The sequence below is a fragment of the Cervus elaphus genome, chromosome 33, assembly GCF_910594005.1.
Source record: "Cervus elaphus chromosome 33, mCerEla1.1, whole genome shotgun sequence".
Classification (NCBI taxonomy): Eukaryota; Metazoa; Chordata; class Mammalia; order Artiodactyla; family Cervidae; genus Cervus; species Cervus elaphus.
Window position 1 is genome coordinate 57388500 of NC_057847.1, and position 27370 is coordinate 57415869.

The following is a 27370-nucleotide window of genomic DNA, read 5'->3' on the forward strand; positions in this document are numbered from 1 at the left end:
TAGGAAATGACTCTCTCAACTTCATAGAGCAATGGCCCAACTTTTAATCACCAGCACTTGTACTTCTTTGCCAGGGGCTTCCACTCAGAGCTTCAACTCCCTTGCTGCCTGGTGGTAGGTCAGACATCACAGGGAATTAATCCTTAAAGCTCTAACCTCAACCATAACAGATGGGAGGTACTATATAAATATTCCAGCTCCCTTTCCATTTAACTGAGATAGCTCTGAGGTGTGTTTTTCACCCCAGTTTCTGAAAGTTCTTCAATAGGAGTCAATCCTAGTCACCTACCATGGGAGCTGGCTTCACAGCACACTCCTCAGGGGCTATCTTCCTTTGCTTATTCACTTCTCCATTCTCCTACTGGTGTTTTCCTTTCATTCCTTCCTCGTACCCTAATCCTTGCCATAGGGTTTGTGTCTGGGAAACCCAAAATAAGATACACCTACCAGAATGCATTGAGAAGATGCTAACACTGTACACAGCTCAGAGTATTATACTACTATTATAATATTGGGAGGAAAAGAAAACCTATATAGTTCCTGTCAAATATAATCACATACTTATACCTTCCAGATTTTGAATCACTAACATGAAACACTTTATTGTACTTTTTTTCAAACATTATGCAAAATAGCATATTAGGTTTTTAGTATTTAATTATTCTCAGTGAACTAGATTACAAAAGAATACATTAACTAAGTACTGGGATTACATGAGTTTTTGCCAGGTAGGAAAGGAGTGGAATTTGGTAGTGAAATGAAGGAGGCTAACACAGTGAGAAAGATATTCAGAGGGCTTCAAATCACAGAAAACAATCCTACGCGTTGAGCCTCCAGAAATAACAGCCCACTGTGCCCAGAGGATTGCTGTGAATATTGTTGCTGCTATTAGCCTTCCATTCAGGCTGTAATGGATTGTAGACTCTACAAGACTGCATCTCTTTCTAAGCATAGCCACATGTTGAGAGAATATTGCCAGGTAGTCACTTAAAATATTGGGAGGTTTCATGTGACTCCATTTTCTCTGAAAGTGTAAAAGTCACAGAAAAGCTTTATGAACTGATAAAGGTTTGTTTGTTTGTTTAAGGTCTAGACAAATCCTTTTATCTTGTCTCAGAGGACTCTGCATCCAACTGTCTATGGCCCTTGGGTATTGTCTTCTAACATAAGTTGCCAAGGCAAAGTATGACATCCCTAGTCATTTTGACATTGATTTTATAGGACCAATACGTTTAATTTATTTTTTTTTAACTTGGAACACCAGAGAGTTGCTTTCTCTGACAGTACCTGAAACAAGTACTGAGGCCACACTTCTGTTCACTTGCCCTTTCTAGCAGTACCTGTCATAGAGTCTCCAAAGTGTAGCCACTCAGTAATGCTGCCAACTGACAAAGGCAAAATGGCCGTAGTCTTCCTATGGCTTATGACTTCCTGACAGAAATGTAAGTCACTTTCATTCCACATAATACAAAGCTGCCTATGAGCATTGATGGAAGAAAGGTTTGTAGGGCCTAAGTTTCAAGTATATTTCTCTAGAAATCTCGCAGTCTGGAGCCCTCATTTTCAAGGAGAACTTTTTTTAAAAAATTGGCTTGTGAACAATATATTTTTCTTAAAATTTTATTTTCCCCTTTATTATTTAGAATGGTTTCAAAAACTTCTTCTTTGTGGAAATGAGAGCACTTCAGCAATTTCCACAGGATTGTATAAGGATTTCTGTTTGGAAAGATTCTAATGCCCCACCCAAAGCCAAATTCCCTGCTCAATAGAATAAGCATGTGGAAAGAAAATGCCTTCTTTCCTCCTTGCTCCACCAGAAAGCAGTTTGTTGGACCAAAAAGATAGCAAGACTTAGAAAACTAAGGTGTTTAAGTCTACCTCTTATCCACATTATGTACTTTTGGTCAAATTATTTTATTTCTTTGAACTTCAGTTTCCTAAGAATATCTGTCATCAAATACATGTTGCAAAGATTAAAAATAAGGCATATGTGAGAGCATTTTCAGAGTCTTATCCATGATGGTAGCTCTGTGAACAGGACTGGTATGTGAAGTTCTATGGGCTCAAGTCCTTCTCTGGGCTTTGCACAACTTCTGGTTTATCCTGATCTTCCTGGCAGACACCTAGTCTCTCTTTATGTCATCATTCAAGCTTCACATTCTTAAGTTTTCCTGGAATCCCTCTGGCAGATGTAGGCATCTTCATCTCCCCTTGAGAGCCCTACTCATCTTGAGTTCTCATTGTTTGTTTGCATGAATGATTTCCTACAGCTCTCTGACTCTTTGATGGTGGGAACTGTGTCTTTTTATCTATCTGGCTCTGGTTCATTATATGTTGTTGTCCCCTAGTATGTGCTATATGAATATCTGGTGGTTGAATGTACATCAAGCAGGTGAATAAAAATGACTAAAGATGTTTATAAACTGTACACCAAGATCATCATTCACCATTGCATAGGTGGGATATGAACCCTTTTAGAAAGTCTAACCTGAATGTGAAATTTTTCCTTCTATAGAATTTCTTGGTAGAATGGCCAAGTTGTCCCTTTTTGTTTTATTTTTGGTGTCTGATAAGCTGACTGAGGGATGGAAAGAAAGCAAGAACCAGAATGACTACAAGTCAGAAGTAATGAACGTCACCCTATTCTATGTCCTGGGTACCGGCAGAATGCATGACACTGAAAAAATGCTGAATAGTATTTTTAAATGAATTGGCATCAGTCTTCTTTGTGACACTGAGTAAATGCTACATTATATTTTAAAATCAACAAACTTCAGTCTGTTTACAAGAACTGAAATTTTGGAGGGAATAATCGGGTTATTTAGATGCTTTTTTTTTTTTTTTTTTACATAATGCTTCTCAGAAATTCAGGTTGACAAATCTGCATTTCTGTCACCACAAGCCTGTATTTACCCTCAGTGGTATATAAGTGGTTGCTTATTTTCTGCAAACACTAATAATATCTTTAGACCACTTCAATAACTACCAATAAGTCCCTTCTTATTTCCGTACATACTATATATCATTGGCAGCATCAGACCCATCAGAGTGCAAAGCAGTAAGCAATCTTCTGTTGATTGATACTTTTGATACCACCCTGCTGTTTATTGAAAGAACTTTCATTGATTGACTGTTCCAGGTGTTTTTTGATGAAAAGATGGCTTAAGTAGGAGGAGTGGCTCACTGTTGGACCTTTATATAGTGCTGGGTAGTATGTAATCCTTGCATGACCTACTTATTTGTACAGACTTTTTCCTACTACTGCTTTTCTTTGATTCTTAAGACAATCTCTCTATATATAAACTTTTATTTATATGTAATGTATATTTGGTCATGGGCAAATGAGCTACTTCCCAAGTAGCTCAGTGGAAAAGAAACTGCCTGCCAATGTAGGAGCTGTTGGAGATAAGGATTTAATCCCTGAGTTGGGAAGATCCTCTGGAGAAGGAAATGGCAACCTACTCCGGTATTCTTGCTTGGATAATCTCATGGACAGAGGAGCCTGGCAGGTTACAGTCCCTGGGGTCACAAGGAGCCAGACATAACTGAACATGCACATATATTTGGTTATAAATATAGATTCATAAAAATATCTATGTACATATACTACTATATAATAATCTTCAAATTTCCTTTTCTTATAAAAAGACCCAACTGGATTAGAGCAACACTAATGGCCATTAAAAAAAAAAAAACTTAATTACCTATTTTAAAGTCATATCACATTCTGAGGTACAAGGCATTAGGGCTTTGATGTATGAATTGAGGGGGGAAGTACTAGATTCAGCCCATAAGAGGTTCTATAAGGGAATGTCACATTTTTTAGGAAGTACATATAGAAGTGAAACATGATATCTGCAACTTACTTCAAATGGTATACCAGGAAAAAAGTACTACATGTTTATGAGTATGTATGTTTATTACACACATTCACACAGACATACATACACATTTTCTTTCCACCTCTGTCTCTCTTTCCTCTCTCTCTCTCCCTACTTTCTAGCTCATCCTCCCTTCTCTCTAAGAACAACATTTTAACAATTGATGAATCTGCAGAAAAAGGTAATCTTTTCCCTTAAAATCTGAGAATTTTCAAAATAAGAATTGGAGGGGGACAAGAAATAAAAGATATGATTCTATCCTGTAAGAATCTTACAGTCTAGTAAAGAAAAGAAAGGGACATGTAGATGAGTCTCAAATAAAATGATAAATGGTGAGATAATAGGTGCAGATTATACAAAGGAAAAGGAGGAAAAGGAATCTTTTATTCACTCTCCTCCTTTATCAGAGAACGAGCAAATTACAGAGAAATTAAACTACAATAACCAAATATGATAGTGTGGCAGAAAGCATTTCTATGTGGTCATTATCGACATTTTCCATTTATATATGTCATCAGTACACTGAGAGTACATCATGAGAAATGCTTGGCTGGAGGAAGCACAAACTGGAATCAAGATTGCCGGGAGAAATATCAATAACCTCAGATATGCAGATGACATCACCCTTATGGCAGAAAGTGAAGAAGAACTAAAGAGCCTCTTGATGAAAGTGAAAGAGGAGAGTGAAAAAGTTGGCTTAAAGCTCAACATTCAGAAAACTAAGATCATGGCATCTGGTCCCATCACTTCATGGCAAATAGATGGGGAAACAGTGGAAACAGTGGCTGACTTTATTTTTTGGGGAGCTCCAAAAATCACTGCAGATGGTGATTGTAGCCATGAAATTTAAAGCTGCTTACTCCTTGGAAGAAAATTTATGACCAACCTAGACAGCACATTAAAAAACAGAGACATTACTTTGTCAACAAAGGTCCATCTAGTCAAGGCTATGGTTTTTCCAGTGGTCATATATGGATGTGAAAGTTGGACTGTGAAGAAAGCTGAGCACAGAAGAATTGATGCTTTTGAACTGTGGTGTTGGAGAAGACTCTTGAGAGTCCCTTGGGCTGCAAGGAGATCCAGCAGTCCATCCTAAAGGAGATCAGTCCTGGGTGTTCATTGGAAGAAATGATGTTGAAGCTGAAACTCCAATACTTCAGCCATCTGATGCAAAGAGCTGACTCATTTGAAAAGACCCTGATGCTGGGAAGATTGAGGGCAGGAGGAGAAGGGGACGACAGAGGATGAGATGGTTGGATGGCATCACCGACACAATGGACCTGGGTTTGGGTAGACTCCAGGAGTTGGTGATTTATGGGGAGGCCTGGCATGCTGCAGTTCATGGGGTCACAAAGACACGACTGAGTGGCTGAACTGAACTGAACACTAAAAACACTTTTATGTAAAGTTCCTTAATATTTTGCTTCTTCTGAAGTTCATTTGACATATTTAGGCTCCACATTAGATAATTGAAATGTCCATACTGGGTGAAACTTGCTGTTTGTGGACATCCCTATTTTAATTTTTAGCTTCTAATAATAATAATTAATTCTTTTGATGTTAAGAGATTTTTTGAATGCCAGACATTCTAGTAAGAATGTGTCATCTATTTAATTGTTTAATACTCAGAATAGGCATATAGGAATATTTTTTTTCCTCCATCTTACAGATGAGGCAATGGACCCATGGTAAGGTTAAGTAACTTATTCACATCTAATAAACAATAGAATCAGGATTTTAACTTAAGTCATTATTGTAAGCCCATTATTTAGCTTATTTATCTTTTGCTTGTATTTTAGTCAGGCTTGTTTACTGTAAGAACACAGACCCCTGAAAAAATGGTAACCAATGATGTTATTATATAATTATTAAATATAGAAATTCTCAAGAACATCCAAAACCAAACGTTTAAGAGGGATTCATAGAGACTAAAGCTGGATGTGGATTTTGTTATCAGAACATTTTTATCACGATATTCTTCCTTCTTTCTCCCACTAACAATCCTGGTTCACAATCCCAAGGAAATATATTCAATAAATTTTGGTTATTAGTTTATGTATAAGATATGTATTGGATATTCTTTGGCCAATTCCTATTCTTAAAATGTCACTTGTGATTAAGGTGGTGATTAGGAAGGATTAGTGTGAAGTCACATAACATAAAGTATATCCATTTGGGTCCATCCTTTATAGCAAGAAGTATGGGAAGAAGATCACAATGAATTATGACTGTTAGAGTCTAGTAAAACTCAGTGATTTTATAGGTTTTGTTCAGAGCTGTTTGTAAACTTCGTCTTCACAATTAGAAGTACAATGATTGTGTTCTATCTCTACAAGGAAGGCTCACCTGTCCACCCTAGTACCACCCAGGCTCTTCCTCAGTTGCTCAGTCATGTCCATCTCTTTGCGACCTCAGGGACTGTAGCCCACCAGGCTTCTCTGCCCATGGGATTTTCCAGGCAAGAATACTGGGAATCCAAATGGATTGCCATTTCCTCCTCCAAGGGATCTTCCTGACCCAGAGTTTGAACCTGTATCTTCTGCATCTCCTGGCAGGTGGATTCTTTACCCCTGAGCCATCAGAGCAGCCCAGAATGGCCCATACTCTATCACATTGTCACATCCGACCATTGATTATGTCAAAAGTTTCACTGAGATTCACTGTAACTTTTAAGAATCACTGTAACTAGAACTAATCATAGAATTCCACTTAAAATTTTCTATGTAAGAGTTATGTAGGTAGGATAATATTTTCCATTTTGTTTCTAATACTCTTGATTATGCCCTGCCTGTTTGGGCCACTGAAGCATATTGTGTTGATGTCCTCAGAGAATCATCTGTTCTGATTGTAGTCTCAACAAACCATTTAGAATAAAGACAGTAAGACGATATCACCTGTGTGGACCAAATGAATAATAAGAGTAGAGTCCAGACTCCTGTCCAAAATAATTTTGAATCCTTGTCTCTAAATGTGTTATCTTAAGCTTGCTCATTTGAACATCCTATGGCATTTTCCTGCCAAGCTCTAGGTTCTTGTGATTTTCCTACAGTTTGTGCATATTGGCTTAATATTTCACTACTATTTTTAGTAAAAGCTTAGTATGATTTGCTAACTAGGAGGTATTAATGTGTTATATTTCTTTTAATCATTTATCTCAAATGTAAAATAAAAATTATTCTGGAATGGATCCTATAGAGATTTTTCTTTTTTACGTTGCATCTGGAGAAGTTTTTATTTATCTTTTTCCTTTGTCATTGCTAAAACAGATCTTTAATTAAACAAAAATGGTAAGTAGTTTTAAATATACAATTTCACAAAATTGTTTATGAAAATCTTTCATTGGTGGCCTTTTATTTGAAAAATGCAGTTATATTTTCTCAAAGAGTTTTCAAGGTTATGGAATTTAGAGCTAATTTCTGGCATATATGTAGGGTTATGAGAACTTGATGGCAGATGGATGGCCCTTCTTTGAGTTTACCACCAGTACTTAACACTGTGATTGCACATTACTAAGGCTCCAGAAGCATTTATTCCATTGAAGTTATATTGTGCCTCTTAGCAGCATCTTACTTTTCTTCTGTAACCTAAATTTTTCTATTAATATTTGGATTCATTAGCTTATTTAGCATGGAAGTGAGGTTCATCAACTATACCTACCCTCCCCCCACCCATCAGAAATCAGAATTATTTGGCAAATACTTATCCCTCCAGCAAACTGACATGTATAACTTGAAAATCATATATTAAATTACCACTGTTTCCTATCATTATTCCCAGACCCTCAATTAAAAGGAAATAGCATCATGTTAAATAAGAACTGTGGAAGAGTGGAAGGAGGAAAACATGTTTCAGTTGAATTCCTTCTGTATATTGAACAGTATATCTCATTTAATTCATCAAAATGCATTCTTACTTGGGCATGAGTTTTATCTTTTTTCTGGTGAAGAAGCCAAGGCTTATAAGTTAAGTAACTTCCTCAGAATCAAATAGTTGCTTGGATCAGAGTTGAAATTATTTGATTCTGGACAAATATTAGTTGGATATTTTGGGGTGAAAATTCATGCTTGATATTAATCAGATACTTAAAAATTAGAAGTGATTTATATCTAATTGACTGTAGGCTTATTCCATAAAGATTATAGTCCTCATTTTTTTTAACTTTTTAAAAAATTGAAATAGTTTACAATGTTGTTAGTTTCAGATGTACAGCAAAATAATTCAGTTATAGATCTAGATTCTTTTTCAGTTTCATTATAAGGTAATTATAAGATATTGAATAAAGTTTCCTGTGCTATATAGTAGGTCTTTATTGTTTATTTTATATATACTAAAAAAAATATATATATATATATATATACACACACACATATATATATATGTTAATCCAAAATTCCTTATTTCTTCCTCTGTCCCCCAAATATCCCCTTTGCTAACCATAAATCTGTTTTCTATGCCTGTGAGTCTATTTCTGTTTTGTAAGTAATCCTTGTTTTTAAATTGCTTATGATCTAATATTGGATTTTAAATACCTTGGGTAGTATACCTCATGATAAGTGAGATTATCTTTCACAAAGAGTTTGATAATTTTTTCATGAAATTAATTTACCTGAACTCAGTGCTTTAACTTTAACCAGTTAACTTTCATGATTATACTCAAATGAGCATTTATGTGCATACTGGTAGAGGTTCTAACCAAAATGGAGAAATCTGTCTTTAGAAAGCTTCTCATCACTCTTGATTAAAAGAGAGGGAAGGAAGAGAGGAAGAAGGGAAGGGAAAATAGAAAAAAACCCCTCAGATTATGGTATTTTAGAGCATCTTTGCATGGTTATATAGTCAATTTAGTCACTCAGTCACTTCCGACCCTTTGCAACCCCATGAATTGCAGCACGCTAGGCCTCCCTGTACATCACCAACTCCTGAAGTTTACTCAAACTCATGTCCATCGAGTCAGTGATGCCATCCAGCCATCTCATCCTCTGTTGTCCCCTTCTCCTCCTGCCCCCAATCCCTCCCAGCATCAGAGTCTTTTCCAATGAGTCAACTCTTTGTGTTATGTAGCCAAAGTACTGGAGTTTCAGCTTCAGCATCAGTCCTTCCAATGAACACCCAGGACTGATCTCCTTTTGGATGGACTGGTTGGATCTCCTTACAGTCCAAGGGTCTCTCAAGAGTCTTTTCCAACACCACAGTTCAAAAGCATCAATCTTCAGCGCTCAGCTTTCTTCACAGACCAACTCTCACATCCATATATGACCACTGGAAAAACCATAGCCTTGACCAAACAGACCTTTGTTGGCAAAGTAATGCCACTGCTTTTTAATATGCTATCTAGGTTGGTCATAACTTTCCTTCCAAGGAGTAAGCATCTTTTAATTTCATGGCTGCAGTCACCATCTGCAGTGATTTTGGAGCCAAAAAAAATAAAGTCAGCCACTGTTTCCACTGTTTCCCCATCTATTTCCCATGAAGTTATGGGACCAGATGCCATTAAGAAGAAGTGGCAAGAATACACAGAAGAAATGTACGGAAAAGATCTTCATGACCCAGATAATCACGATGGCGTGATTACTTACCTAGAGCCAGACATCCTGGATTGTGAAGTCAAGTGGGCCTTAGAAAGCATCACTACAAGCAAAGTTAGTGGAGGTGATGGAATTCCAGTTGAGCTATTTCAAATCCTGAAAGATGATGCTGTGAAAGTGCTGCACTCAATATGTCAGCAAATTTGGAAAACTCAGCAGTGGCCATAGGACTGGAAAAGGCCAGTTTTCATTCCAGTCCTAAAGAAAGGCAATCCCAAAGAATGCTCAAACTACCACACAATTGCACTCATCTCACACGCTAGTAAAGTAATGCTCAAAATTCTCTAAGCCAGGCTTTAGCAATACGTGAACCGTGAACTTCCAGATGTTCAAGCTGGTTTTAGAAAGGGCAGAGGAACCAGAGATCAAGTTGCCAACATCTGCTGGATCATTGAAAAAGCAATAAAGTTCCAGAAAAACATCTATTTCTGCTTTATTGACTATGCCAAAACCTTTGATGGTGTGGATCACAATAAACTGTGGAAAATTCTGAAAGAGATGGAAATACCAGACTACCTGACCTGCCTCTTGAGAAACCTGTATGCAGGTCAGGAAGCAACAGTTAGAACTAGACATGGAACAACAGACTGGTTCCAAATAAGAAAGGAGTACGTCGAAGCTGTATATTGTCACCCTGCTCATTTAAATTATATGCCATGTACAGCATGAGAAACACTGGGCTGGAAGAACACAAGATGGAATCAAGATTGCCGGGAGAAATATCAATAACCCCAGATATGCTATGACACCACCCTTATGGCAGAAAGTGAAGAAGAACTAAAGAGCCTCTTGATGAAAGTGAAAGAGGAGAGTGAAAAAGTTGGCTTAAAGCTCAACATTCAGAAAACTAAGATCATGGTTACATAACATGCTCACATTAAAAAAAAAGCTTGAGCGTCTGTTGTGCTCTCAGCATTTTGCCACACTTTATATACAAATGTTACTGACCAAGTTCTTAGCCTCCTTAATCAATAGAAATTGATAAGTGGTCAGACAAATTCAGAAAAGACTAATATTGATGGGGCTACTGCTGCAGCAGGAGGGAGCAAAAACAAGGAACACGTTTTCTACACGTTTCCTTGCTAGTTCACGGAGGCAGGGGTAATTGGCTCCTTATATGGGATGAGGGTATGGATGGGTCTAGGGTTCAGGGTGGCAGGGTGGCTTAGGTGATCTGCCCACTCCTGTGGTGGTGCTGTGTGGGTTTTTTGTCTTTTTGTGTCTTGTTCATAATTTGCCCCAACTGCACATGCATGCAGTTATTTTTAGTTCCTTATAGTTTCTTTGTATTTTGTTGCTTAGGAGACATTTTTCTAAGTGGGAGCACTGCAGCGAAGGGTCCAGGTCCCAGCCTTCTTACAAGGGTTATCATCTTTATTTACAAATATAGGAAAAGTGATGAATAATGCAATTTCATCAACTAACCTTTCACAGTCTCTCAGCACATTAGAGCTCTACCTACAGTTATTTCAATGGTCTAAATACTCTGTAGAAACTCAAAAATGCAGTTGTTACTGCTGTTACTTGTTTATCAGACAAAACTATTTTATATACTCTAGAGACAACTGATTTTTTTTTTCCTAAAGCTTTTACCTTCTATTTGGAAAAGCAAGGTAGAAATTCTAAATGCCATTTTTCATATTAATATTTATAAGTGATAGTTAAAAACTCACACAATAAAAGCTATAAGAGTTTTAGTTTTTAACCTAAAAAAAAAAAAAAAAAATGAAAGAGAGAGAACTGGAAAACACTGGGAGGAAATTGAGCGCAGCACATGTCCATAAACGAAGAGATCTGAAGTTTTATACCAAATCTTGTAATTACTTGTCAGTATATGATCCTGGGCAAAAGCACTTGTAATCTCCAGGTCTTGTAATTTAGTAATCCTACTATTCAAGGTGGAGAAAAGATCATTTCATTAGGGTAGTACAGATACATTAGCTCAGAGTTTATTTTTATTTGGTACAATTTACCACTGCATTTTTAACTTTATTTTATTTTTTTGATAGCATCACTTGAAGTAAATCTTTGTTAACCATTCCTCATTTCTGGTTAGCAGACCCACTACTTAACATACGAGTTTGAAAGTGGCCTTTGAGAAGGCCACTTCTCATATTCCCTATGAGGAGTTTAAGGTCATGTTTGAGCAAAGAGAGAACACTTCTTTCTTTATTGTTGCTTCATTACTTTTCTCTGTCTCTCTCTCCTCACTACCTTTTACCTTTATCACTATCTCTTATCTATCTCCCTCTCTCCTGACAAGCTTTTTCTGCTGCGCTCATGCATTCCTTAAACATAGCTAACCAGTTCCCTGAATGTATCTGTCATTCAAGCCAGAAGTCACTACGAGCTTCCCGTGTCATAGTTTAAAAATAAAGTCAGAAAACCTGATTCACTTGCAACCAGTTTTTTGGATATCCAATGGCTAGCTAACCACCACTGATCTAAAACAGGGAAAGGAGTCAGTGGTAGGAAGGACTACAGTGTAAAGGAAATTGGGCTCTACAAGTTAAATCTTGTGGGGGAAGGACTTCTTCCTTGGAGAAAACAAAAGGAAAAAAAAATCAAGGACTGAGTAAACATTCCAAACTAAGTTTCTTAATCATTACATTCTGTATTTTACAGAGAGTATCAATTTATCAATGTCAGAGGCCAGGTTCATGGTGGACAATGCAGTTTATTTAGGATATCCTGGTTACTGGTCAGTTGGATATTAAGTCATAAAGCCTTAAGTTAGCCCACTAGATCACTGAATCATTTTCATTCAGCTGCACAACTTTCATCTTTCTTTTATAAATATTTGTAAACCCTTTTGCCTCACAATTTAATTTCTAAAGATGTAAAACCCTATTATAGTGACTATGTAAAAACTATTATTTGGATAATTTACCTTATGGAATGCAGATCTTCCTGGACTTATAATGGGGTTATTTCACAATATCCGTCAGAAATGCGTTTAATATTGCTATCCTACCAAGCATCATAGCTTAGCCTAGTCTACCTTTAACAGTCTCTGAACCCTTATATTAGCCTACAGTTGGGCAAAATCATCTAACACAAAGTCTTTTTTGAAATAAAGTGTTGAATATCTTATGTGATTTATTGAACAGTATATGGAAAGTGCAATACAGAATGGCTAGATGGGTGCAGAATGGCTGTAAGCATATTGGTCATTTCCTCTTGTGCTCATGTGATTGACTGGGGGCCGTGACCGACTCCAGTGCCCAGCATCATTTGAGAGTCAGTACCACATGTTGCTAGCCCAGGAAAAGATTCAAACTCAAATTTTGAAGTACATTAGCCCCACCCCCTCCCGGCCCTGCACACATACACACTTATCTACAAAGGATACATTCTAAGATCCCTTCTGAATGACTAAAACGGGGGATGGCACTGAGCCCTGTGTATCCCCTTTTACTCTCCTGATGAGCGGGTAGCATACAACATGGATGTGCTGACAAAGGGATGATTCGCCTCCCGAGTGGGACAGAGCAAGGCAGTGTGAGGTTTTCTTACACCACTGAAAATGGTTCATCATTTAAAGTTTATGAATTATTTCTGAAATTTCCAATTTAATATTTTTGAACCACAAATGACTGTGGTAGCTGAAACCTCACAAAATGAAACCATGGATGAGGTGGGGATACTATGTGGCTTCTAGTCACTGATTATCACTTTCATACTATTGAATATTTAAAAAATCATAAGTTGAACCATAATAATTCAGGGATTATCTATACGCATTGTATATGGTTGATTGGCAGATAGAGATTGCATTTATTTCTAATAATTCATTGCTTTTATTCATAATGGAATATGAACTTTGTTATTCTACTTGCGCTGTTTCGTGTGCAAAGCAAAAAAAGTTTGGCAGTTTTTATTGAGGAAATTAGTCATGTATGGATGTGAGAGTTGGACTATAAAGAAAGCTGAGTGCCAAAGAATTGATGCTTTTGAACTGTGGTGTTGGAAAAGACTCTTGAGAGTCTCTTAGATTGCAAGGAGATCCAACCAGTCCATCCTAAAGGAGATCAGTCCTGGGTGTTCATTGGAAGGACTGATGTTGAAGCTGAAACTCCAATATTTTGACCACCTGATGCAAAGAGCTGACTCATTTGAAAAGACCCTGATGCTGGGAAAGATTGAAAGTGGGAGGAGAAGGGGACAACAGAGGATGAGATGGTTGGATGGCATCACCGACTCAATGGACATGAGTTTGAGTAAACTCCAGGAGTTGGTGATGGACAGGGAGGCCTGGCGTGCTGCAGTTCATGGGGTCGCAAAGAGTCAGACATGATTAAGAAACTGAACTGAACTGGTTGAGGAAATTATATATACTGTAATCTTAGACTTCTGAATTTGCCAAGTATTGCTAAAAAACATTGATTACTCAAATAACTTTTCCTTTCATTTAAATAAAATAAAATTAATTTATAGTAGTTGCATATATATTTTAAAAATTTCCAACTTTCCCAAGTAATAACTTCATAATGCATTTGTTGTCCATGGGATATTTGACTTCTCTTTTTCCTGTAGTTTTGATAGGTGTTTCAGTTACCATTTGTCTTAACTATGAATATTTATCACATAAGAATTTTCCAGTTATAAATGTTAGAAAACTCCATTCAAATCAGCTTAAGCAGAAAAGGTGAAATTTAATGGCTCAAATTTCTGAATAAACAAGTGGTGCTCCCTTTGGTGTGGCAGGATTTAGGGTTTTAAAATATGTCCTCAGGGCCTCTGTTTTCTCCATTTGGTTTACTGAACAAATCTGGTTCACTGATACTCTAATTTCCAGTTCGTTGAACTGTTAATATCTATTAAATATTTTAAATTCATATTTAATAGTGGAGTAGTCTCCTAAATAGTTTTTAGGCACTCTATCTGTCAAAGTTCCACCAGAAAAAAAAAAAAAATGAACCAGTAGGATTTATAAAAATGTATAGTTTTATATCCTAAGGAATTGGCATATATGGGTGTGGGCACTAGCTAGTTAGAGGAAAATGCTTAGGGCAGACAGTCAGGAAGACAGGGGGGAAGTCTTAGGCTGATGCTTCAGTCCACATTTAAAATTTCTTCTTCAGGGAAACTTTGGTTCTGCTTTTAAACTTTTCAACTGATTAAATCAAGCCCATCCAAATTATTGAGGATAATCTTAGATGATAATTATATATACAGAACATCTTTGTAACAGCTGAATTGGTGTTTGAACTGGAGACTATAACCTGTTAAATTGATATATAAAGTTGAATATTATAGACCCTGATTTAGAAGGAAAATGTCATGAAGTTTGAGCAGCAGACAATAACCTAGGAAACTTTCTAATACAAAATTTAAATAATTTGTTCTCTTTGAAAAACTAATTGGCCTCCATGTTAGAAATTACTGAAATTGAGAAAAGATTACCATGATTGAATAGCCTGTGTGGCTGTGCTTAGTTGTGTAGTTGTTTCTGACTCTTTGTGACCCTTTAGACTAGGCTGCCAGGCTCCTCTGTCCATGGGGATTTTCAGGCAAGAATACTGAAGTGGGTTGCCATTTCCTTCTCCAGGGGATCAAACCTGAGTTTCCTGTCTCCTGCATTACAGGCAGATTCTTTACCTTCTCAGCCATTGGGAAAGCCCCTTGAATAGCCTACTATTTTTTAATTCTTTGAGTATGACATTAATAAGAATTTATTAGTAGACATTGTTTCTATCAATTAACAATCTGCAATTACCCAAACCAATCATCTCTGAGTATTTCTTCATAAGTTATGATGCATATTTATCTTCAATAATCTTGTTCCCCATTCCCTCTAGAAGTAGAGATTAGATATCTTAGAATCTGTTGTAATCCCAGAATCTTGAGCTCAGGAGATATCAAATGAGTATATCTGGGAAGAAATAATGAATAGGGATGAGGAAGGAAAGCTGAATAAAAATATTTTGCCATTGTTAATAACATTATAGTGAATAACTTAATGCATGCATTGTCTCCTATTTATGAAGATTCATCTTCAAGATAAATTTCTGGAACAAATATTGTTGGATGAAAGAGATTTTACATGCATATTTAATTTTGTTAGGTACTCCCCAAATTCTCATCACAGTGATTGTAGGAGACGGAGATTTCAGCAAGATATATAGATGCTTATTGTGTACAATAAAACTTGAGAATCACTGTTTAGAGCATGGATATTTACCTTTGGGAGTATTAACTTTTTGTCCAAAAACACCTGTAGGAATACATATCTGCTGGCCTACTTATCCATTTGCACAGCCTGCAAAACTAGCAATGGATGGAGCCCCTAAAGGTCATCCTGGTCAAGAAACCCTAGTCTAGAAGCACCTAGCAATTATCACAATCCCTGTTTTTCCAGGGGCTTTGGGCTTCCCTTGTGGCTCAGATGGTAAAGAATCAACCTGCAATTCAGAAGACTTGGGTTCGATTCCTGAGTTGGGAAGATCCCCTGAAGAAGGGAAAGGCCACCCAGGGAAAGGCCAGTATTCTGGCCTGGAGAATTCCATGGACTGTATAGTCCATGGGGTCGCAAAGATTTATATGTGACTGAGCAACTTTCACTTTCACTCATAGCTCATTTGGTAAAGAATCTGCCTGCAGTGCAGGAGACCCAGGTTCAATCTCTGAGTCAGGAAGATCTCCTGGAGAAGGAAATGACAAACCACTCCAGTGTTCTTGCCTGGAGAATCCCATGGACAGAAGAACCTGGCTGCCACAGTCCATGGGATCACAAGAGTCGGACATGACTTAGCGACTAAACTACCATCACCACTGTTTTGCCAACAGAGCAAGAATAGTCGTTTGCCTTGATCATGTTCCTTTAGCCTCTGCAGCCTTAGCCACACTTAGTCCACACTTGATCCTGCATTTCAACTTAAAACTAAACCAAGGCATTTGAATAATGTAACTTATGAAGAAGTTATTACTTTACATGATGTTTGCCTTATTTTTCCAAGTATATATCTGCTTTTCACAGCTAGAAAAGTGAATATCAAAGAAATCTTTATTTTCTACATTGTGGTTTTATCTATGTAATCATATGATTTTATCATCATTGCAATATTATCACACATTTTATTCCAACAGCAAACTGAGACATGCATACAAGTATAAACAATAAATAATATATTAAAAATTACTATGCTGTAGTTAAAGTTTCATTTTCACCTTGCTGCTTTTTCCTCCATTTAGTAAGAATTTAAAATAGAAATTGACAGTTCAGCTAACTGGAAATTAGCATAGCAGTGAACCAGATTTGTTCAGCAGTCCACAACTTCATGGATACTTACCTTAGCTGCTTCTGAGACAGCCATCTGTGTTATTTCATCTCAGAAAAATGCCTTTATAAACCAGTAGGACACCCTAAGCGTGGAAATTAGGTTATACGTCTCTGCATATTTCAAAGAACAAGTTTTTACATTCAAAATATTACTGCAAATATTCTACTATTCCACATGAATCAAGTATATTGAGCACGAGCTTTTGAGCACTGACATACTGTGTTCTGACCCCTGAAGAAGACCTAAGATAGTGTTGCCCTTGGTCATGGAAAGTAATATGCCCAAATTGTAAAATCCTTTTCTCATATTAAATTCAATGACACCTTGCAATCTTATGCTTGGCAGATTTCCTGAGGAAAATCTGAAGGCTCAGTATACTCCATAAATATATTTTGTGAAATTTATTATAGAGCTAGAATGCTCCTCTCTAATCACCCTTGTTTTCACCCAATTAACTGTCAAGTTCTATTGATATAGACCCCAAAATACTCCTCAAAATTTCTCTCTTCTTTCCCATTTACCCCTGCGTTAATGCTTATCTACCATACTGGTATCTCCTTATCTAATCTTCCAATATTTTGAGTCCGTCTACCTCACAGGGGACAGTATAGTCTTCAAATTCATATTGATTATATAAATATCCTACTTTAAAGTAAACAAAGAAACAAAACTTTGCTATATTCTGGAAGTAGATGGTCTAAACCCCTTAGAGATAGATGCAAATGCTGTTATAATCTGGTATCTACAGGTACATAGAAATTAATATTGAGATGTAATTAAAAATGAAAATTGGCCAGATACAGGAATACCAGATCTTACCATGATCTTATATCACTACTTCCTACAAGTTCTCTAAAGAGGATTATGTACAAAAGAGGGCAAAGCAATAAAACTGAGGCCAAGCAATAATTTATTATTGGCTAATGATTTAGGAGCAAAGAATTCCAATGGACTATGCTGGATAATGTGGAAAACCAACTTATTTTCATACCCTACAATGGTCTTATCCATATTTTTTGCCCTTTTAACATGCTTTTAAGTCTGAGTTTTAGATTTTCTTTTCTATTATGAGGGGGTGAATTCAGAGCTTATATAGGTATATGTAGAGAGACAGAGAAACAATATGGGCAGATACATGGTTCAGTTGTAAGTATACGGTGCTGAATAAAGCAGATATAGTCTTTTTCCTCTTGGAGATTATAATCTACTTAAACAGATCTTAAACTAACCATTGTATGTATGTGTATGTGTGTTTGTATCTGTTTTATGCAATTAAATAAGAAAGGATGAGGTAAAAATATAGAATGCCATGAGATTTTATCAAGCAAACCTAACTGATACTGGAAAAACAGGAAAGTCCTTTCACAGAAATTGACATTTAAGTTGAAAGCTAAAGTCAATTTTGGAATAGTGTAGTAGAAATTACTTTCCAGACTTGGGGACAGGATATGTGAAGTGGATAAAGGAAGAAATTGTGTAGATTGTTAAATGAACTGAAAGATGGTCAAGTTATTTGAATTATATAGAAGAATACTATTAGATGTAGGTATTAAAACTGAGAAAGTGTATCTCCAGACACAGCTGGAGAGATAGGTAGAGACTAAATTATCTGACTGTTTGGGGCAATGTTGAGAATATGAAGTTTTATTCTGTTTGTTATCAACGGTTGTAGGAGGATTTTGTAATACATAATTTACCTTTGGAATGGGTGCTGTCATTGATACAGTGTATTAATGACACTCTCGAAAAATTATGAAATGTTACAAGATGAGAAGAGAGTAGTATTCTGGAGTTAGTATTCAAGGAGGCACTGATTTTAGATCTACTCTTGAGGTTCTTATAAGAAGCCCACATTTTCTGTGACTGCTGGTAAAGGATGAGCTCAACAGATGCTAAATTTCAGTAAAAGCAAAAAGGTGGAATTAACTTTCTAAGTTTAGTCTTAGGATATTGGGGAGTTTGTGATCATAGAATAGGAAATTCAGAGGGCAGGTCAGAAGTGTTTGGGTAGGAAGAGAGAAGGTTGTATCTGTGGACAGCTGTTAGGCTGCCCTGTACTTTAGGCAGAGACCTGCGTAAATAAGGGAGAGGATATTGAAAACTTACATCTGGAATATAGATGGGTTTATAAGGTTTCAATTACAGCTTGAGAAACATGGCTGCCTGAAAGTCAAAATGTTAGGCCAAGTACGTCATTATCTTTTAGGTGATTAGATGTGGTAGTTCCAGTTTAAATGTAGTCATGTGTGGGTGGTAGACATGAATAAGTAAACATAAACCAAGTGTCAGGCAACGCCAATCCAGGGAAATAGGGTTAGTTATTTGTCCCATTGTGTCCCCATCTATGTTAAGCATTGATGAAATAGCTATGTGATAAAGATAAAAAGAAATAATAGCGGGGGCTTCCCTGGTGGCTCAGCGGTAAAGAATCTGCCTGCAACGCAGGAGATCCAGATATGTGGTTTGATCCCTGGGTTGGGAAGATCCCCTGGAGGATGAAATGGCAACCCAGTCCAGTAATCTTGACTGGAGAATCCCACTGGAGTTACAAAAGAGTCAGAGATGACTGAATGACTAAACAAAAACAATAATAATAATAATGTGCAAATCTTTTTACTTTACTCTTTTTTCCTTTCTTTGTTTACAGTGGCAAGCTTATTACTTGCTGAATTAGCTTCTAGCTCTCAGAATATGGAAAGACGAAAAACAAATGGGAATAAAAGCTTAAAAGATAAATTTGCTTGAAATAATTTTAAAAAAATGAGTTAGAGGCAGGGTTGGGATAGGGTGGAGATTGATAGAGTTGATATTTGAATTTGTGAAAGTGTCTAGAGAGCTTGGAATTGGGAAGAACATTTGAAAAATCTGTTGATATGTCCTGAGTAATATATTGAATTTTTTAAAAATGAAGAAAGATATAAAAAATTATTACCCATTATTAATATCTTTCTTTTCTGTTTTCATGGGAGATTACAGAGAAAAATTCAGATGCTCTATTTATATATCTATATATATTTATGCCATGTTGGGGTTACATGAGGGTTACATATGAACTTTATAAAATGATTCCTTTATGTAGAGTTGGCATTTCAATATGTTTTCCCTAAGGTGGTATAAATTTTGATTGTTCAGAATCTTTAGTACAAGAGTTATCTGAATCTTTAATATAAGACATTAAACAATGTTGTGTTTTACTTATAGCATATTAGCTTCTGAGTACAGAAACCCCCCACCAAAGCCACTCAAATGTATACAGATCTCCAAGAGGCTATGGTAACTCCCATGTATTTACTTACCTGAGGACAGGAAATTAAAACAGACTCCTAGAGAATTTCTTGCCCAAAGACTGCATGGCTCCTTCCATCCTATTTCTATCTCGTGACTCCCCTATATCTATGCACATGCTCTGGTTTTCCTCCTCTCTGCACCCCACCCCCCACATCACCCCACCCCACCCTCCACCCATGTTGGCACAGCTGCCCACTAGGTGAGCTCCCTACTGTTTGGTATGGATCCATGAGAGAAAGGTCTGAGTGATTCAGCCTAGCCTATAATTTTACTTTGCTTGCATCATATGTCCCCAAGGTGGTGGTGGGGAGATGGGGAAGGGATACTATTGCCACATAGGGATGCCACTCTCAGGAACACTAACTGAATGGGGCAGACTCAGGTAAATGAGAATGCTGATTGAGTAAGCCATGTTGACTGATAAATTTAATCCATTAACACTTCCAGCAGAATTATTAGTGGGAGTGTTTCCAGAATATAGAGTAGCCAGCTGAGAGCAGGAACCTGTATGTCAAGTTTAATTTCTGTGTGTTTATGTATGAACTGAAAACCAAATTCAAGAGAGATTTTTCAAACAATGAAAACAAAAACCCCAACCAAGTAAAAATCAATAAATCACTGTCTTGAACAATCTTGGCTAGACAGAGAAAATAGTTTATTTATCTTCTACATCCCTTAAGTAGCAGGAGCTAATAGAAATTGAATTTAAACCTGTTACTCTGAAGACTCATTACTCTTTAATATTCACAATTGCATTTTAGAATTACAATGCTAAATATTTAATATTTTTACTTTAATTCAGAGTATGCTTTAATTGCTGCATATAATATAGAAAATCACTTTCTTGTTCAATTTCTGTAAACACGATGGAAGATAAATAAAATATTAATGTTGATGCTTTTTGGATAACATAGTTATTTTTAAAACAAGATAAAAAACTGATGTTTCTAATGTAATTGCTGTTAAGAAAAATACGTATATTTTTCCTGAAATGTGAAGATATGAAGTTCTCTAACACCTGATAAAAACATGGACTGTGCTAGGCCCTTATCAGAATGATGATTTTTTTTTTTTAAATTTAGCAATATATGGCCTTCAAGTTTTATGCCTCATTCCCTTCTTATTTATTTCTTAACCAAAATCTTGTTGTATAACCTCATTTTTAAACAGTTAAAGGAATAATAGATAATTACATTGTGAGGTTTAAACTCTGAAAATTTCTAAATTCCATCATTAAGCTATAACCAAAATGTTAGCAGTAAGAATGATGACACAAAGCCAGAGTTGACTATACCGTTAAAGGATATAGATGGGGACTTCCCCAGTGGTCCAGTGGCTAAGACCCTGTGCTCCCAATGCAGGGTGCCCAGGTTTGATCCCTGGTCAGGGAACTAGTTTCCACATGCCACAACTAAGATTGAACACAGCCAAATGAATGAATGAATACTTAAGAAAAGGTTGCAGCGCACAGTTTATAATAGTCAGGACATGGAAGCAACCTAGATGCCCATCAGCAGATGAATGGATAAGAAAGCTGTGGTATATATACACATGGAATATTACTCAGCCATTAAAAAGAATACATTTGAATCAGTTCTAATGAGATGGATGAAACTGGAGCCCATCATAGAGAGGGAAATAAGCCAGAAAGATAAACACCAATACAGTATACTAACACATATATATGGAATTTAGAAAGATGGTAACGATAACCCTATATGCAAGACAGAAAAAGAGACACAGATGTATAGAACAGACTTTTGGACTCTATGGGAGAAGGCGAGGGTGGGATGATCTGAGAGAACAGCATCGAAACATGTATATTATCAAGTGTGAAACAGATCACCAGTCCAGGTTGGATGCATGAGACAAGTGCTTGGGGCCGGTGCACTGGGAAGACCCAGAGGGATGGGATGGGGAGGGAGGTGGGAGGGGGGTTCAGGATGAGGAACACATGTACACCCATGGCTGATTCATGTCAATGTATGACAAAAACCACTACGATATTGTAAAGTAATTAGCCTCCAACTAATAAAAATAAATGAATAAAAAGAAAAGAAAAGAAAAGGTTGCAGCTTTATTTAAAAAAATGATGTAGATAGGACTCTGGTATGTTTAAATTCCCTTTTGTCATTTTGGACAAATGACTTACTTAAAGAATCACTTAAAGCAGATATCACTTGGAAAAGTAAGCCTTATTTTTATCAGTTAAAGAAAAAAAAAAAAGCACATGTTTTAAGACATCAGCATGTATAACAATTGCTTTGCTTTAAAACATGAGGATGATTGGGGCCATAACTCTGTAAGCACAGTGCTCCATCACTGTCGGTCAGGGCTCCCTTTCTGACTTGATTTATGTCAGGCAAGTTTACCAACAATACTCAACGTTTCTTACTATCCCCAGTTGTATAAAATACTTATATGTCTATAGTAAGATAGGGCTAGTCATGTAATCAACAGGGACGTCAGATAAAATCAGTTTCCCATATGAAATGAGATAAGGAAGCCAATATGACAAACTCCTATTTACTCCAGCTGTCAAATTATGATTAAGGAGTTGGATGAATAATTAAAAGTTTTAAAAAAATTTTCCTTTCCTTTATGAACTAATAGTTAAGCATACATTAGAGACAGTAGTTGGGATGTTGTTTCACTTTATTTTTTGTGTTAGTGGGAACTGAATAGAATGACATTCAAAAAGGAAGTTAAGAACTAGAGAATAGAAATCTCAACTTAATTTCTTCTACTTTCTAGAGAATAAAAAAATAATTTATTCTACAGGAAAGAACAGGGAATGTCAGGAATAGGAAATGTCAGTATTGTGATCCCGAGAGAATGGGGTAGAGGACAAATCTGGGAATGGTCTCCACCAGCCACATGAGTCTGACATGCAGACTGCTACACAGGCAGCTCCTTGGCTGTCCTAGAAGCAGCAGAGGATGCTTGGTTTTTGTGAATGGAGATGCTGAAAGGATGACTGAAGACCCTGGAAATTAAGAGTTAAGTGTTCAGAAAACACTGAATAAGATGGGGTAAAGGAGATTTCAAACCACCATCTGTGCTTCATTTTAGGGAATTTCTTGAATAGAGCATAGGCTTACCATTGGTTTCTAAACCCAAAGGCATAAATAATAACGTGTAAAGCTATTACATTTCAGTTCAAAAAGCATAAAGTAATCTAATTATGAGAAAAATTAGGCAAACTCACGATAGGGATATTGGAGATTTCTGTGGTGGTCCAGTGGCTAAAACTTTGCTTTCCAATGCAGGGGATGTGTGTTGGATCCCTGGTTGAGGGGCTAAGATCCCCACATGACTTATAGCCAAAAAACCAAAACATAAAACAGAAGCAATATTGTAACAAATTCAATAAAGACTTTAAAAATGGTCCACATCAAAATTAAAAAAAAGAGAGAGACATTCTTCAAAACAACACATGTTTACACTTTAGAAATAACAGAAAGCAATGCAAGGCTAAATAATTATTCAAAATTAAAGGAGTCTAGAGAGGAAAGACAATTAAGTGAAATACATGATTTTGGATTGGATTCTAAATTATAGAAAAAAAGAAATTTTTGCTGGATAGAACATTATTACTCAACAGGCTATATTTGAATAAAATCTACATATTGTAGCAGGATTAAATGCATCAATTTTGTTAGATATACTATGGTTACAAAAGAGAATGTCCTGGTACTTAGGAGATGTACACTGAAATCTTAGTTGAGGAGGGTCATCATTTCTGCAATTTAGTGTCAAATGGTTCAGATGGTACTAAAAATGTCCAGAGGAACAAAAGTTGAAAAACTGGTGAATCTAGGTGAAAGGTATACACATTTATTCTACAATCCTTACAATTTTTCTGTAAGTTTGAAATTATTTCAAAATAATGCATTAAAAACAAAAGACAAGACAAATATGTGTGTTATGGCTCTGACAAGCTGTCCATGTGGACTTGAAATCTATTTCATCTGTAAAATAGAAATAACCTGACCTTTCTATCTCACAAACATTTATTAAGATCAGTGAGATAATGGGATTCATTCTTTGTAAGAAAGAGTGATTTTATCAAACCCTAGCTATACTTAATCATGAATGAAAGTTAGTTATGTTTCAGACAATTAAAACTATAGCTTCTGTTTATAATTATAATAGTCATACATCAGTTAAACAATACCCTGGGAATGAATCTTTTCTCTGTAACAGTAGGAGATAATTTTAAACTAAAATTAAACTATATTAAAACAAGTAAAGAAACATCTACAGTCATAATGATAGTCATAATCATGTGACTGTGGATATTATTGCTTGCAGATTTATGTTCTTAGTGCTGCTATCCAGGAGAACACTTTCAATTCTTGCATTTCAATTATAAGTGAACTGAGCTTATCATAGTCAGTATTCTCAAATCTGGGGAAGTTTAATTTGATGGAAAGACCTTCTTTTATATCACCACTCAGCACTGTTCTGCTTTAGGCTAGAAGTACAATGACAAATTCTTCACTGTTTCTTCTAACTCAATGCTATTTCACATACCCAAAGTCCTCCTATTCTTTTGGTTTTACATTTTCATTAAGACAGCAAAATTTTGATGAATCATATATTTATAATTTTCTTTCATACTTTTCTTAAGCTTATTCAGAGTTGCTTCAACCAGTTCTATTATGTCCTGCTATTAAGATAAGAATCACTTGAATCATCCCTGCAATAATAGGTTAGTATCACTGAAAATCTTCTTGGACAAGTTATTTACATTTTCCCAACCTCCTTTATTATCATCAGGTTCACTTTTCCTCTATAACTAAACTTTTTTTTCAGACAGAAATACCAAAAATCACTAGTGTTCTAACAAATACCAAACTCAATGACATCTTCTTAATTTGTATTCTTCTTTTTTTTTTTTTTTTTTAATCTTTTTTTGTTTTGTGAAGTGACTGACCCAGCCAGCCACTCCAATTCTTTATCAGGGAACTTTTCTCCCTAAGGCCTCTATAAGAGTCTGTGTCTTTGATCATAACCTCTAATCTTATTTGGTCTTCTTTCTTCAAAAATATGCCTCCAGGCTTCTTGTCTTGGCTCTCTTCTCTTTTTGTCTTTTTAGGATCACATCTAATTAAGTCACCTCAGGGTGACTTGAGAGAAGTTCTAATCTCGGGACTCATCTTTCCTATTCAGCCTCATGTAGATAGTTGGAACCCCCTTCTTCATGGCACTATACATAGTCTATATACAACATGCTAAACACAGTGGGCCACCCCCAACTCTCTGTGCCGACGCTGACCTACCTGCACATCAGCGTCTATCTGGTCTGTGAAATGGACCAGTTAGAAAAGAAAACTGTAAAAGACAGGCATTTTGGTAAGAGGTGAGAAAGAGAGTTTTTATGATAAGAACAGTGGACAGTGTTCTATAGTAAGAAAGAGGTAAACTGGTCATCTTAATAGTAACTTAACTTGAGATGACCATGAACAAATTGATTAAGAAGTGAAGAAAGAGAAAATGAAAGGTGGAAGCAGGAAGAGATTGTGGTAAAGATGAGAGAGAGGGAGGAAGGAAGGTAACTAGTGAGCTATCATAGGAGTAGAAGTTTGAGTATTTAGCATGACAATAAAATGTACCATATGCCCCTTTATTTCTTCTTCACTGGAATAGAAATCTCTTCACCTGAATGAAATGTCACTTGAAAAACATTTTTTAACTTATTGTGATAGTTTCCGCCCCCCGCCCCCCAACCCCGGCCCAGGAGAAATTAGGATGAAAGTTATTTTTTAAATTATTGTGATAAATAGATCTTTCAAAATATTTGGGGGAATATATACTCATAATAAAATCTGGCTCACACTACACATGCATTAATGTTTAAAAATTAGTCACAGCTTCCCATAGCAAAAGAACTAAATTAAAGCCTAAATAATATTCCTTAGTATTGAAAGATACCCCATACTGTGAGATGATGCAACAGTGTTGAGACAGGTAACTAAAAACTAATTCACCAAGTTTGCAAAATCAAATATTCTATACTCTAGGTAATCTTAATATTGCTCAGTCACTGGAAATAAGATTATTCTGGAGATGGTTTTTAAATGAAGGCAAGATGGTCCTCCATTTACGAACATAATTTACTCTCATGAGTAGATAATCTTGTTAAAATATTGTCAGGTTAATTGAAATTGATTTCTGTTTACTAAACATAGTGAATACTAATCAAATATTAGACACTGAGGTGTTGGAGGTATTTAAACCTTTGACATATGCTGTTAGCACTTCATAGAAGAATTTCTTGTCTCAGAAATCAACACTGCTTTTCAGCCTTTTCTTTAAATATATATAAAGAGAAAATGAAAGGAAATGACCTGCATTATCTTTATTAAATTTTGTCAATTGGGAATATTTGGGATTGATTTGGGGGTGATTATTTATTTTCATTGCTATGAATGGCACATTTGCTTTTCCATCTGCTTAATTCCATTGCAGGTTTGCTATATTCTACTACTCATAGCATCATTGAGCTCCACATAATAGCTTTTATAGGAGACAGACATTACCAGGCAATTTGAAAAGCAGGTTGAAGATAAAGCCTGATAGCTCACATGCCCTGGCCTGGTTACTTGGCTCACTTTTGAAGCTTATTCCAAATGGGCTATACAGATCTCCTGTGGTATATGTGTACCAGCTCTATGAAGCTTAAAGAAACATTTCCCCTAATACAAAAATAAACCCACCATAATCATTCGTTTTGGGGAAATTTTACAGTTGTTAGTTAACCTATTCCCTTATGCCCTGCAATATTCATTAGCAGATTTCCTTGTTTATGAGTGATATTATATGGAAATGGTTATGGGAAGCTAACAGATGTAACCACTGAAATAAATTAGGAGGAAAAGTTCTGTGTTTTACAGATGGTTCTATTGAATATGCTTTCCCCACCCTTCCACTTTAACATTTAGTTTTCTTTCAACAGAAAACTTTTCTTTACCGACTATGGGAATGTGGCCAAAGTGGAGCGATGTGACATGGATGGGATGAACAGAACAAGGATAATTGATTCCAAGACAGAGCAGCCAGCTGCTCTGGCACTAGACCTAGTCAACAAATGGGTTTACTGGGTAGATCTTTACTTGGACTCTGTGGAAGTAGTGGACTATCAAGGAAAAAACAGACATACTATCATCCAAGGCAGACAAGTAAGTACAGTTTGGTTGGAAAATGCAGCTAAGGTAATAAAATGAATGATCTCATACTAGGAAGAAGACTGAAAATTGCAGTGTTGAAAATTTCTTATGAAGTCAAGCTGCAGTGGGTCATAAAAATTGTGATGTGTTTGCTATATGGG

At 36.3% G+C, this 27370-nt stretch overlaps 1 protein-coding gene across 1 annotated transcript in view; it reads left to right on the forward strand.

Annotated features, from left to right (window-relative positions):
- The window catches only part of LRP1B (LDL receptor related protein 1B), a 2070284-nt gene that overhangs the window by 1108395 nt on the left and 934519 nt on the right, over window positions 1-27370 (forward strand). Inside the window, exon 8 of the mRNA XM_043894665.1 lies at window positions 26999-27221. Coding sequence (XP_043750600.1) covers window positions 26999-27221 — 223 coding nt within the window. The remainder of the gene's footprint in view (window positions 1-26998; window positions 27222-27370) is intronic.